Source organism: Camarhynchus parvulus, chromosome 4, assembly GCF_901933205.1.
Source record: "Camarhynchus parvulus chromosome 4, STF_HiC, whole genome shotgun sequence".
Taxonomy (NCBI): Eukaryota; Metazoa; Chordata; class Aves; order Passeriformes; family Thraupidae; genus Camarhynchus; species Camarhynchus parvulus.
In genome coordinates, this window is record NC_044574.1 from 1594000 (window position 1) to 1607762 (window position 13763).

Consider the following 13763-nt stretch of genomic DNA (forward strand, 5'->3'; position numbering starts at 1 on the left):
GAATTCCAGACTGGAATCACTCCTGGGATCAGGGAAGCACTCGAGCAGCGGAACTTTTGGCAATTAATTTCCATGCATGGAATGGGTTGGGATGGAAAGGATTTTAGGATCATCCCATTTCCACCCTATCCATGGGCAGGGACACCTCCCACCCTCCCAGAGTGCTCCAGCCTGGCCTTGGGCACTGCCAGGGATCCAGGGGCAGCCCCAGCAAATCTGGGAATTCCAGCCCAGCCAGGAATTCCTTGCCAAGATGCCAGCCCAATCTCCCCTTTCCCAGTGGGAGCCATTCCCTGGCTCCTGTCCCTGCAGGCCTTGTCCCCAGTCCCTCTCCAGCTCTCCTGCAGCCCCTCCAGGCACTCTGAGGATTCCCTGGATTTTTCCCTTCTCCGCAATCCCAGTTTTCCCATTCCCACTCCCAAGAGGAGCCGCAATTCCACCCCCACAATCAAAACACTGGGAACGGGAATGTTTCAGAGCATTTCTTTGGGAATCACAGTGCTTTGGGCATTATTGCAGGTAAGGCAGGCACGGGTGATCCAGAACAAATCCCAGCCGATTCCCTGGATAACCGGAAGCCACAGGGAATTCTTTCCACAGCTCCCACCTGGATTTGGAGAAGACACAACCAGGCCCAGAGCTGGATGTGGCTGTTCAGGAAAAAAAAAATGGGATGGAGTTGGATTTTCCAGATGTTCCCACCTGAATCTACCCACCGGAATCCCACGGGATCCTCTTGGCATGAAATCTGGACTGGGAGCACGGATTTCCTTCTGGAAATCCCTGTTTTTATGGAATTGGATGCCCTGGATCCTTCTCTCCCATCACTGCTGACACAGGCTTTGCCAGGGGAATGCTGGGAATAAAATAAGATTTCCCACTGGAAGGGTCTCTGGAGTGAATCCCAAATTATTCAAGCCCATCCTATTCCAGGCATTCCACAATCCCTTATCCGAGCTGGCCTTGGACGTTCCAAAGGTAACCCATGGATGGATTTTGATTCCTTGTCTTTCTGGGATAGACAGCGGTGTTCCCGATGGGATGGGGGATAAGCATCCCACGTTTGGCATTCCAACATGGATCACGCATCCATTTGGGCCTCTTGGCTCCAGGATTTTTGGGTTGGGATCACAGGGAATTACACCAGGATGGGAAATCCCAGAATCCTCGCAAATCCGAGAGATATTGGCCCTGAATTCCCACTGTGGATTCCAGGAGAGCACTCAGGGAATTCCAGATTCCCTCTGGCACAGCTGGATCCTGGTGGGAAAGGAGCAGGGACCGACATTCCCATAAAACCCAAACTCCCAATCCCAGCAAGGGCCAAACAGAAGCAACTTTTGTCCTCAGCTCCTCAGATCCTTTGGGATAATAAAACCTCTGGAAAATTGGAGCGAATCCTGGTGGTTTGATGGTGGCTATAAACAGGGGGATGGGGGTGGGAATGGGGTTGGGAGGTTTTTAGGGAAAAAACGAAGGAAAACGAAGCATTTAACGACGGAAAATGAAACCTCCGCCCCGGGATGTGCAAATCCAGAGCCAATTCCTCCGCTCCAACTTTTGGGAAGGGGCCATGGATCAGCCAAAACTCAGCAGCAGGGATGGGGTTATAAATCCCTACAAATCCCTATAAATCCCAAAGCCGTGCGTTTCCCGTGCGGAAAACACGGAGAAGGAGCTGCCCTGCGCAATCCGGGAGATGTTCCAATGAGAATCCCGGGATCTGATCCCCCATGGGTTACATCCCCATCCAACAAAGCATCTAAACTATTTTTCCCTATTTTTTAAGCACAGGTTTAAAATCCCGGCCAGAGCGGGGCAGGAGCTGCCATCAGCGGTTTTTCCCGGGAAACTGATCCCTTGGGAACACTTTTCCCAGCTCCTCGCTCGTTTGGAGCAGCCACAGCTCCAAGGAAAACATGGAATCAAGGATAAATCTCATCCTGCTGAAGGGAGGATGGGAAGATCCCAAATCAGCAAAGGTGCCGGAGCAGCCGGATATTAATGGGATTTTCCTGGTGGGAGAGAGGGACGAGATTCCTCGCAGGATGAGAATTTGAGGATTAACATCCTCCCAGCACTGGAAAACCCCGGGAATCATGGAATTATGGGACCATCCGGGGTGGGAAAGACCTCTGAGCCCAAGTCTGGCGCTGCCAAGGTCACAAATCCCCAAGTGTCACATCCCGCGGGATCATCCCATTCCAGGGACATTAGGAGGGAACAGCAAAAGCGGGAATGTCCCAGCATTCCCATCGGATCCGTGGGAGGCTGAGCAGGCTGTGGATCACGGATTTGTTTGGAAAATAAATCCCGCTCCGGGACAGGTTTTTCGCTCCATTAACGCCTGGCAGCGGCGAGTATGGGTTGGGATGTTTTCCATAAGAATCTTTGGGAATACAAGGGAAAATGGCTGATTTTAAAGGAATACCAGTGAGGCTCAGCCTGGAGAAAAGGAGGATCAGGAGGGACCTTCTGGCTCTGCACAAATCCCTGAACATTTGGAGCCAGGCTGGGAGTTGGGAATAACAGGAAAAGAGGGAATGGTCTCAGGTTGTCCCAGGAGAGGCTTCGGTTGGACATCAGCAGGAATTTCCTCATGGAAAGGGTGGTCAGGCCTTGGAAATGCCCAGGGAGCTTTGGAGTCCCCATCCCTGGAGGTTTCCAAGGAATTCCCGGATGTGGCACTCAGCGGGGATCGGGCACATCTTGGACTCGATGATCCCAGAGGTCTTTTCCAACCACAGGGATTCTGGGATTCTGCAAATACTGACACTAAAAAGACCAAGAATTCCCAAAAAAGTGGCTGAGAGACAGCGGGAGAGGAGGAAATCAAAGCCCAGCTGCCCCTGGGATTCCTCTCCCAGCTGGAATGGGAGACCTGTGGGATTGTGGAGCAGCTCCGAGGGAAAACCAGCTCCAGAATTCCGTGATGGAATGCGAAGGCCTCAGAATCCAAGAGGAACTGGGATTTTGTGGAGCACCAACTTCAAATCCCAGGTTTTCCACCACAACCTTTCCCATTCCCAAGATTTCGGCTTTGGGAATGCGACGTGTCATCCCAGGGATTCCGGTTTTCCAACACGTTTTCCACAATACGTAAATGGGATAACACAGGGAAAAGGGAAAGTGAGGCTGGATCAGGGAGTGAAAAGTGCTCGGAATCTGTGGGATTTGCTCAGGCCGGCAAATCCCAAATCTTGCCCTGAGAATCCTTTGTACATTCCCAGCTTCCAGATGGAAAAGTCCTTTCCCTGCTCCCGCCTCAGATTTTCACTGGAATTTGGGATTTACCAACCAGAGCAGCAGGAAAACTCAAACAAAACACAGAAGGCTGGAAAACCAGGAATACTTTGGTTAGGTGACGCTTCCCAGGTGGAATTCCAAAGGGAAGCAGAGTCTTTGGCAGCAGCTGGAGGCCTGGATGAGGTTGTTCCTTCTCCGCTTCCGAAATTCCTTCCCAAAATTCCCAGGCAGGCACGGGAGCAGCTTCAGTTGAAAGGTTTCACCAGTTTCATAGCAGCGTAGTTCTGGAAGGATGGAAAAACACGGGAAACGTTGGGGAAATGAGGGAATTACTGGGAAAATGAGGGAATCACTGGAAAAAATAAGGGAATCACTGGAAAAATGAGGGAATCGCTGGAAAAATAAGGGAATCACTGGAAAAAATGAGGGAAACATTGGAAAAATGAGGGAATCATTGGAAAAACTTGGGAACCACTGGAAAAATGAGGGAATCATTGGAAAAAGATGGGAATCATCAGAAAAATATGAGATTTTTTGGAAGAATAAGGGAATGATCGGGCAACTTAGGGAGTTGCTGGAAAAATGAGGGAATTGCTGGAAGATTAAGGGAATGATTGGAAGAATAAGAGAATCATTGGAAAAATGAGGGAATAATTGGAAAAAGATGGGAATCATCAGAAAAATATGAGAATTGTTGGAAGAATAAGGGAATGATTGGAAAAATTAGGGAGTTGCTGGAAAAATGAGGGAATTGCTAGAAGGGAATGATTGGAAAAAGAAGGGAATCACTGGAAAATTGAGGGAATCAATGGAAGAATAAGAGAGTGATTTGAAAATGAGGGAATCACTGGGAAAAAAATGAGGGAATCACTGGAAGAATGAGGGAATGATTGGAATAATGAGGGAATCGTTGGAAGAATTTATCAAGTACCACGAGTCATTCCTGGATTTTGGTTGCTCTTCCCAAAATTTTTAAGAGAAATTCCTGCCTCTTCAAACCCTTGGAATAAATTTGGTCCCTCCCTCCAGTACCATCCCAGTGTCTGAGTGGTGGGAAGCATTCCTAATTTTCCTTGATTTGTTGGAGCCCCCTCCTCTCCTCTGCATCCCGCTGCTCCTTCCCATCCTCTGGGATTCCCCCAAATCTCATGGATTCACCACCCAACCCCTGGCCCTGTATCCCAACAGCTCCTTTTTATCATGATCCCACAGAATTTGGGACATCACCTGTTCTGCCCCTTGGGAAAGGGGTCCTGGAGCATTCCCGAAGCTGTGCCAGGAATTTTCTGGAATGCAGAGCCTTCCAGCAGGGAGAGGCTCCTCCAGCCCTGCCCCATCCTCATTTATTCCAAGGACAAATCCAGCCAGCAGCTCCATGGAATTTTCCCAAAGGCAACCAGGGCAGGCAAAGCTATCCCAGATTTTTTCCCTCTGCATCCCAGAAAATCCTGGGATCTTGGCACACCAGTGCCAGCGCTTGGTGTTGCTGAGGACATGCCAGGAATGGCCTTCCCTTGTTTTTTTGGGATCTCCACCATTCCTGATATCATGGAATTGTTGAGGTTAGAAAAGAGCCCCAATGCTTGTTCATCATTATCCGTGTCCTCAAACGCCACATCCGGATGTTTTTGGAATAATTCTGTGGATGGGGACTCCACCACTGCTCCAAGGCTGGACACTGCTTTCCATGAGGGATTTTCCTTCATATCCAACCTCAAATTCCCTTGGAACAACTTAAGGCCATTCCCTCTTGTCCTGTCGTTCCCTGGGAGCAGATCCCAAACCCCACCTGGCTCCAAACTTTCTGGGAACTGTGGAGAGCCAGAAGGTCCCCCCTGATCCTGCTTTTCTCCGGGATGAGCCCCTTTCCCTCAGCTTTTCCTGGTGCTCCAGCCCCTTCCCAACCCCATTCCCATCCCTGGCCATGCTCCAACCCCTCCATATTTTTCCCACAAGGATCCCAAACCCAAAAAAGTTCATTTTTAACCCACTGTGTTCCTCAGCATGGAATTTTTCATCCCGCTGAATCCACCACCCCTCAGACCTCAGCCAACCCCAGCCGCTCCGTACCGGGAAGGCGTAGACGAAGATTCCCAGGAAAAGCAGCAGGATGAAGAGGAGGAGCGCCAGGATCAGCACCCACTTGTAGCGGCGCCACAGGATGAACTTCAGGGTCTTGTACGGGGACGTGAACCACAGGAAGGAGGTCTCGGGACGCCTGGAGCCAAGGGAAGGGCAGGTCACCTCGGAATTTCATCCTCCTGGATCCCCAATCCCACCTGATTTGGTGGTCCCAGACCAGCCTCGAAATCCCACTGGACTGGTTGATCCAGTTTCCCAATCCCACTGGAATGTGTCAGCTCCCCATCCCTCTGGAGATGTCCCATCAATGTCCACCTTGGTGGTCCTGACCTGTCTCCCAAATCCTGCTGGATTGGTGATCCAGACCAGCCTCCCAATCCCAATGGATTCATGGTCCAGAGCAGCTTCCCAATCCCACTGAACTGGTGATCCAGGCCAGTTTCCCAATCCCACTGGGATGTGTCACTCCCCAGCCCTCTGGGGATGTCCCACCAACATCCCCCTTGGTGATCTAGACCAATCTCTCAATCCCAATGGATTCATGGTGCAGATTAGTCTCCCAAATCCCACTGAACTGGTGATCCAGACCAGCCTCCCAATCCCTTGGATTCATGGTCCAGACCAGACTCCAAATCCCCCTGGAATGTCTCAGCTCTTCCATCTTTCTGGATACATCCCACCAACATCCTCCTTGGTGGTCCAGACCAGCCTCCTAATCCCAATGGATTCGTGGTCCAGAGCAATACTACTGCTCTCAGGTCTTCCATTTTTCTGGATACATCCCATGAATGTTCTTGGTGGTCCAGACCTGTCTCCCAAATCCCACTGGACTGGTGATCCAGGCCAGCTTCCCAATCCCACTGGGATGTGTCAGCTCCCCAGCCCTCTGGAGATGTCCCACCAACATCCCCCTTGGTGATCTAGACCAATCTCTCAATCCCAATGGATTCATGGTCCAGAGCAGTCTCCCAATCCCACTGAACTGGTGATCCAGACCAGCCTCCCAATCCCACTGGGACGTGTCAGCTCCCCATCCCTCTGGGGATGTCCCATCAATGTCCACCTTGGTGGTCCTGACCTGTCTCCCAAATCCTGCTGGATTGGTGATCCAGCCCACTGGATTCATGCTCCAGACAAACCTCCCAATCCCCCTGGCTTGTCTTCTATCTTCCTGGATACAACCCACCGGTGTCCTCCTTGGTGGCCCAGACTGACCTCCCAATCCCACTGGATTTGTGGTCCAGACCAGGCTCCCAAATCCCACTGGATTGATGACCCAGACCAGCTTCCGAATCCCAACGGATTCATGGTCCAGACCAGCCTCCCAGTCCCCCCCAGTTCAGGTGCAAACCCAGTTCAGCCCAGTTCCCCGCAGCTGGAAACACAGAATTCCCCTTTGGTCCTCGAGAATTCCGTGCCCTGGTGGCTGCTTTTCCATTTGGGATGTTCTTACTTGGGATCCTCCAGCCTGGGGTTCATGTTGGGCTCATCCCGTCCCATCCCGGCCGGACGTTCCTCGTGCTCCTGTTCCGCCACGATTTCCAAAGTCATCTCCAGTTTGCCCTGGATGGGTTAAACAAAAACTCCTTTATTATCCCCAAAAACAGGGGGGAAAGTGAGGAATGAACGTGGGATGGAAAACAGGGATTGGGAAGAGAAAATGTACTTTGAGCAGAATCAAACCACTCCCAACAATGACCACGGGGATCCCAGGATTCCAGAGATCCTTCACCTGTCATTGGAGATATTCCAGGAAATCCTGAATCCCACTGACACCCAAATCTGGGCAACCACAGAATCCCAGGATCGCTGAGGCTGGAAAAACCTCTGGGATCAAGTCCAAGCTGCCACCCATCATCACTGAGTGCCACATCCAATCTTTCCCAATTCCCTGATTCTTGATTTCCCTGGAACCAGTTCAGGGTTTTTTGATTGAATCACCGAATTCCCTGCCTGGATTCCCTCACCTGCATGGAACAGTCACCAAAACCTGGAACAGGAGCCCAGACACCTTTAAAATTATCCTTGGGACAGCTGGAATTTTTTTCCTGGTGTTTAGGACACAAGATTGTTGGGAATAGTCGTGATATGGAATCAGATTTGGTGGCGCATTCCAAAAACCAGGGCGAAAATCCCACAAAACCGATCGTTCCTCTGCACGGTGCCAGAAAACCTCCAGCCAACCACAGTGGATCTGGCTGGATCCACAAAACCTCCAGCTGGAAATGGAATTTTTTGCCCTGGCTTGAATTGAGTGAAAATTTCGGGGAATTCTGGGACGGTTTGGATTGGGAAGGAATTTAAAGCCTTGGACACTTCCAGGGAAGTGGGAATTGGAGTGAAGGATGCAAGGAAAAACATGGAGAGGCCACTTTACCGCCAGGATCTTCTGCTGGTTCTGCTCGGCCACGCAGGGCCACCAGCCCTTGACGGTTTTCTGCTCGAAGAGGGACACGGAGCGGCCGGAGGACAGGGAATCATCCACAAGGTCCAAGGAACACTTTTCCGCCGTCTTGGCAGGCTTGGGCATCCTGTTGAGATCCATCTGGATGGATCCTGCAGGGAAGAACATTCCAGGTGAGGCATCTCAGTGAGACAATCCTTAAAACATGGGATGTTCCCTTGATCCCATGGACTTTGGGCCACCCCAACCATCCCAATCCAAACTCCCAACTTCCACTGTCCCAGGGGGCTCCAAGCCCCATCCAACCCGGCCTTGGACACTTCCAGGGATGGGGCTTCCACAGCTTGTCCAGACAACCTGTGATGGTGATGTTTTCCCTTTTTTTGGGATGGATCCCAAAATTCCCGACTTACCCAAATAGTCGTCGAAGGAGAACTTGTCGTTGTCCCAGATCTGGAGGATCAGCTGGGGTGGGATCTTGTTTTCCGTCTTGTCCAAGCTCCAGAAGTGTTCCTGAAATCCCACCAGGAAAGAAAGCACGGGAAAAATAAAGATTAATCAAGAGAATTGGGCAGAGCCTGGCTCTGGAAATCCTGGAATTCCTGGGGTGTCCTGCTGTGGATCAGCAGGAGCACAGGCTCTGGAAAACTCTTGGATAAGGATAATCAGTGGAAAACCCAAGATGCTTCTGGAAGGTGTCAGCAACCGTTTATGCCTTAATTTAATGATTTAAATTAATGTAATTAATTTTATTTAAATAATTTTATTTAATTTAATGCAATTTAGGAAAAGGCTCCATGGGATCCCAAACAGGATTCTTAGGAGCGATAGAAATTCCCACAATTCCAATGAGGATGAGTCTCCAAGGTGAGGAGAACGATGAGCATTGAGTGCTGGCGCTGCCAAACGTCGCCTTCCTCTTAATTCATGGAAAAATGTGGGATTGATGCCTAAATCAGCACTTCCAGCAGGGAATTCCCAAGGATCCCTTCCCTTCCAGATCCACCACGGCTTCGATCTGCCCCCAGGTCTGTCACAGGCAGGGGGACAATCAGAGACCATCAAATGCCAGTTCAGGCCACCCACGGCTCCTGAATTTATTAATGGAACATGGATACGGAAAGGAAGATTCCAGGGTATCCCAGGAATTTGGTGATATCACACTGGTTGCTCCAAGCCCCAAAACATCCCTCAGACTGCTCTGGGCTCCTCTGGCACTGCTCACAATGGGGAACAAAATCATGGAATCATGGAAGACTTTGGGTGGGAAGGGAGCTGAAAGCTCAGCCCATTCCATGGGCAGGGACACCTCCCACTATCCCAGGTGGATCCAACCTGGCCTTGGGCACTGCCAGGGATCCAGGGGCAGCCCCAGCAAATCTGGGAATTCCAGCCCAGCCAGGAATTCCTTGCCAAGATGCCAGCCCAATCTCCCCTTTCCCAGTGGGAGCCATTCCCTGGCTCCTGTCCCTGCAGGCCTTGTCCCCAGTCCCTCTCCAGCTCTCCTGGAGCCCCTCCAGGCACTCTGAGGATTCCCTGGAATTTTCCCTTCTCCAGGGGAACATTCCCAAGTTATCCACGAGTTCAGCACCCCAGAGCAAGGAATATCCACTGCTTGGGAAGTGGTATCACCATTTCCATGTGTGAAACAAGGAATTTTTTCCAGCAGGGATCTAACACCACTGTTGGGATATCTGGGAGTTAGGATTAAGAATCCCAGAATCCCTGAGGCTGGAAAAGCCTTTTGGGATCAGTGAGTCCAAGCTGTGCCCAATCCCCACCTCAGCTCCAGGAATTCCTTGGAAACTTCCAGGAATGGGGACTCCAAATCTTCCCAGACACTTCCTAAGCCTGACCATCCTTTCCATTAAAAAAAATTCCTCTTGATGTCCAAAAAGAAATGTTGGGATAAAGGAGAAAGACAAAATCCCACCCAAAGCCGAGGGATTGCTGGGATTGTTATTCCTGGCTCCAGTAAAGAGCAGAAAAATCCCAGCGGGATTCCTGACACCCCTCCAAGGGTGTTCCGGTGGCAATTCCTCCTGGAAGTGTCAGAAATGACGGGATTTAATTAAAACCAGGAAACTCCAGCGTTATTCATCCCTCGCTCCATAAATTCACCCCAAGACTCGGATTCATTATTTCATCCAATATTAAATTATAAAAAGGGAGGAAAAACGTGTCACATTCCATGGGAACACAAATATTCCAGCTGGGAGTCCGTGGGCACTCCAATCCCATTGGATTCATTTTAAGAGATCCCCCTGGATGGTTCTGTTTCAATTTCGCTCCGTTCCCTGCCCGGTTTTGGGAAAATGTGCCAGGAATTTTGCATCAGAGCATTTTATGGATGCATTTGAGATACTGGATAATCCAGAAATCCCAAAGGAAGTCCATGGAAAATTCCCTCTCTCCTCTCTGCTGGTTGCAGTGGGTTGGGATGGATGTTTATCCAGGGGGATTTTTCCCAGCTTTTCCAGCCGTTTTAAATTAAAACTGCTAAAAAAGGGGAAGAGTTGATGTTGATTCTGCCTTTTCCCAGAAAATGGGGAGAGAAGGGATCCACAGGGATCCAGGAGCCATGGATCCATGGATAACAAAGCTGGCATGACCTCAGGAGGTGCTGGAGAATTCCAAGGTGGTGGAAATCCATGTCCAAAGTGAACATCACCAGCTCCTTTGGATTGTCCCTTCCAGGAGAAATCTAGGTCCCCAAGCTTGGCTTGGAAAATGGGGAAATATATGGAATTCCGGACTGGTTTGGGCTGGAAGTGACCTTTAAGACCATCTCATTTCCTGTCTGGAATATTCCCTGGAAAGGGAATTTCCACAAGCTCCATGTCCTCCAGGCTCCTCTTCTTCCCTGTGAATTCCTGGCTCAGAGGTTCATCCCATCATTCCCACATTCCACGGATGTGTCCATGCTCCAGGTGCATCCCACGCTCCCTTCTGGGCTGATGCGACTTCCCAAGGATTCATTGGAATTTCTCATTGTCCCATCCCATCCACACAGAGCCAAACTTGAGGAAAACCTCGCACTTGGGATCATCTCCCACCCATCCCGAGTGGATCCGTGTCCTTGGGATAATAAAGCTGAAGGAAAGGTTGGATGGGATCTTGGGAAGGAATTCCAGGCTGTGAGTGTAGGGAGGGGCTGGGATGGAATTCCCAGAGAAGTTGTGCTTGTCCCATCCCTGGAAGTGTCCAAGGCCAGGTTGGACATTGGGGCTTGGATCCACCTGGGATGGTGGGAGCTGTCCCTGGATTGGCTTTAAGGTCCTTCCCATTCCAAACCATTCCAGGATTCCATGGAACTGCTGGCAAACCCGGCGGACTTTGGGATTCCACTTTCCCTCCTTCCCACTGCAATATCCAAGGGAAAAGGGAACAAAACCTTGGCTCTGCACCCCAGTCCCTCAGAACAACATCCCGGCATTCCAGGGATAACTCAGGTGGGGCTCGACCCTTTCCAGGCGGGAATTCAATGCTCCGTTGCTCCAAATTCCCCCTTTTTTTTGTAACGGAAAAACACCATAAAATATCACTTGGCTGGAGACAAAACCTCCCAGCTCCAAGCCCCGTCCAGCTGGGGACGCCCAGAGCTCCGCTGGAAAGGCAGGAAAAGGAACAGGGAATTGGGAAAGGGGAACTTGATGCCCAGAGAAGTTTATGGGTCCCTTTCAAGGCAGCGTAAAATTCACTTCCATGATTAAATCGAGATCCGAACATTCCCTATAAAAACAACCCGGAGTGCGAAATTTATATCCCAGCCTTGTCCAAGCCACGGGGAAAAAAGGCTGGAATTATTGTTTGGGGGCTTGTTTTCCAAGCGAGGGGAGGCTCAGGGATATTTTATGGGTTTTTGTGGATAAAGCAGCAGGGAAAAAATCGGCTCGGATTCCCAGGAAAGTGTTGACAGGGCTGCATTTCTCCTGGACTGTGGATGTGCTCCAGAATACAAAGGAGGAAACCTGATTTCGGGGAAGGAGAGGAAGTTTGCTCCCAAAAAGTCACATTTCAGTGCATCCTGCAGGAATTTGGGAGTCCCGGACGTGCAGGAGACTCCCCTTGGATGTCACAGAATCCCTGAGGTTGGAAAATCCCTCCAGGATCACCCAGTCCACGCTGTGCCCCATTCCCACCTTGGCACTGAGTGCTGCATCCAGGAATTCCTTGGACGCCTCCAGGGATGGGCACTTCCAAGGCCTGAGCACCCTTTCCATGAGGGAATTCCTGCTGATGTCCAACCAAAACCTCTCCTGAGGCCGTTCCCTCTTATCCCATTTTTCCTGGGATCAGATCCCAACTCCAACCCAGTTCAAAGATTCCAGGCAGTTGTGGAGAGCCAGAAGGTCCCTCCTGATCCTCCTTTTCTCCAGGCTGAGTCCCTTCCCAGCTCCCTCAGGAATTCTCCAGCCCCTTCCCAGCTCTGTTCCCTTCCCTGGACACGCTCCAGCCCCTCCATGTCCATAAGAATCCCAGAACCAGTCCCGGCAATTCCGTGGAGACGCCGTTTGCTCCGACATTCCATGCAAACCCTTTCCTGTCCTAAAGAGCTTCCCAGATCCAGATCTGGCAGCCGAATCCAGCTGCTGCTGGAATTGCCACAGGAAGCTGAACGTTCCAAAACCAATTCCACGCATTTTCCACCCCATGGCGCCTGCGGGATGTGGGAGTCGAACTCATCCCTGCAGATGCCTGGGAAAATGGGATCTGCATCCAGGTGACCTCGGATTGTCCTGGTTGTCCCATGACCCATCCCGTAGCAGCCTAACTGGGAATCCAAAGTTCAAATTTCCAGTTTAGGCTGGATTTTAGGGAAAATTCCTTCATGGAAAGGGTTTTCCGGCCATGCAGAGGCTGCCCAGGGAAATGATGGAATGTCCATCCCTGGAATGATTTAAAATTCCTCTGGACGTGGCACCTGGGGACGTGGTCAGTGGTGACCTTGGCAGAGCTGGTGATCTGAGAAAGCTTTTCCATCCTAAATCGTTCCATGATTTTCTCATTTTCCGCCCCAGAAACTGTTTTCCTTCAGGACTCCAAAACCTGGGAATGTGCTCTTCCCATGCAGCCAACATGGTTTGAACTTTCCAGGGCTGGAAGAGAAAGATGGCACCAAAAAAAAAGCGGGAACGAAGATGGAAATTCCAAAGGAATGCTGAGAAAAGCATTAATAAAGCATTTCCATGTTTTCCAAAGAGCTGTCCTAAAGATGGGAATATTTCTCTTCCCTGGGAATATTTTGGAAACCTGGACTGGGGAAAATTCCTCTCTCAGAAAGAGAAGGAAAATCTTTAAAACATTAATCCAAACAGGAAAGTTACGGAAAACCATCCTGAAGTGGCTGGAAGGTTCAGAAAAGCAGGAAAAAGAGTGACACCTGGGTTTCCCTGGGTTTTCCCTGGTTTTCCCTGGATTTCCAGGCTCCCAGGTGTTCACATCAAACCAAAATATCATGGACACCCTCTTATCCAGGGAAATCCTTGTTTTTTTTGGAGAGAGCATTTGATTTGCAACCTGAGTTGGGATGACCCATGGAGTCCCCAGCTACAGGAATTCCAGCTCTGGAATTCCCAGCATGGGAAGGACCTGGAGCTCTTGGAGCAAATCCAGAGGAGGCACCAGGATAATCAGAGTGATGGAGCAGCTCTACCATGGGAAAGGCTGGGAGGGTTGGGATTGCTGGAATTGGAAGGGAAAATTCCAGGGAATCCTCAGAGTGCCTGGAGGGGCTCCAAGAGAGCTGGAGAGGGACTGGGGACAAGGCCTGCAGGGACAGGAGCCAGGGAATGGCTCCCACTGGGAAAGGGGAGATTGGGCTGGCATCTTGGCAAGGAATTCCTGGCTGGGCTGGAATTCCCAGATTTGCTGGGGCTGCCCCTGGATCCCTGGCAGTGCCCAAGGCCAGGCTGGACACTGGGGCTTGGATCCACCTGGGACAGTGGAATTTGTCCGTGATGGAGGTGGCTAAGCTTTCAGCTCCATTCCCACCCAAATTATTCCATAATTCCATGATTACTAATCCACC

At 50.6% G+C, this 13763-nt stretch overlaps 1 protein-coding gene across 10 annotated transcripts in view; it reads right to left on the reverse strand.

Annotated features, from left to right (window-relative positions):
- Positions 1-469: 469 nt before the first annotated feature.
- The window catches only part of DYSF (dysferlin), an 80499-nt gene continuing 67205 nt past the window's right edge, over positions 470-13763 (reverse strand). For all 10 annotated transcript variants that reach the window (XM_030947308.1, XM_030947306.1, XM_030947307.1 and 7 more), the window contains 5 exons: positions 8146-8245; positions 7706-7884; positions 6782-6891; positions 5317-5464; positions 470-3530 (listed from right to left, as the gene is read on the reverse strand). In XM_030947308.1, coding sequence (XP_030803168.1) covers positions 3492-3530; positions 5317-5464; positions 6782-6891; positions 7706-7884; positions 8146-8245 — 576 coding nt within the window. In that variant the 3' untranslated portion in view covers positions 470-3491. The remainder of the gene's footprint in view (positions 3531-5316; positions 5465-6781; positions 6892-7705; positions 7885-8145; positions 8246-13763) is intronic.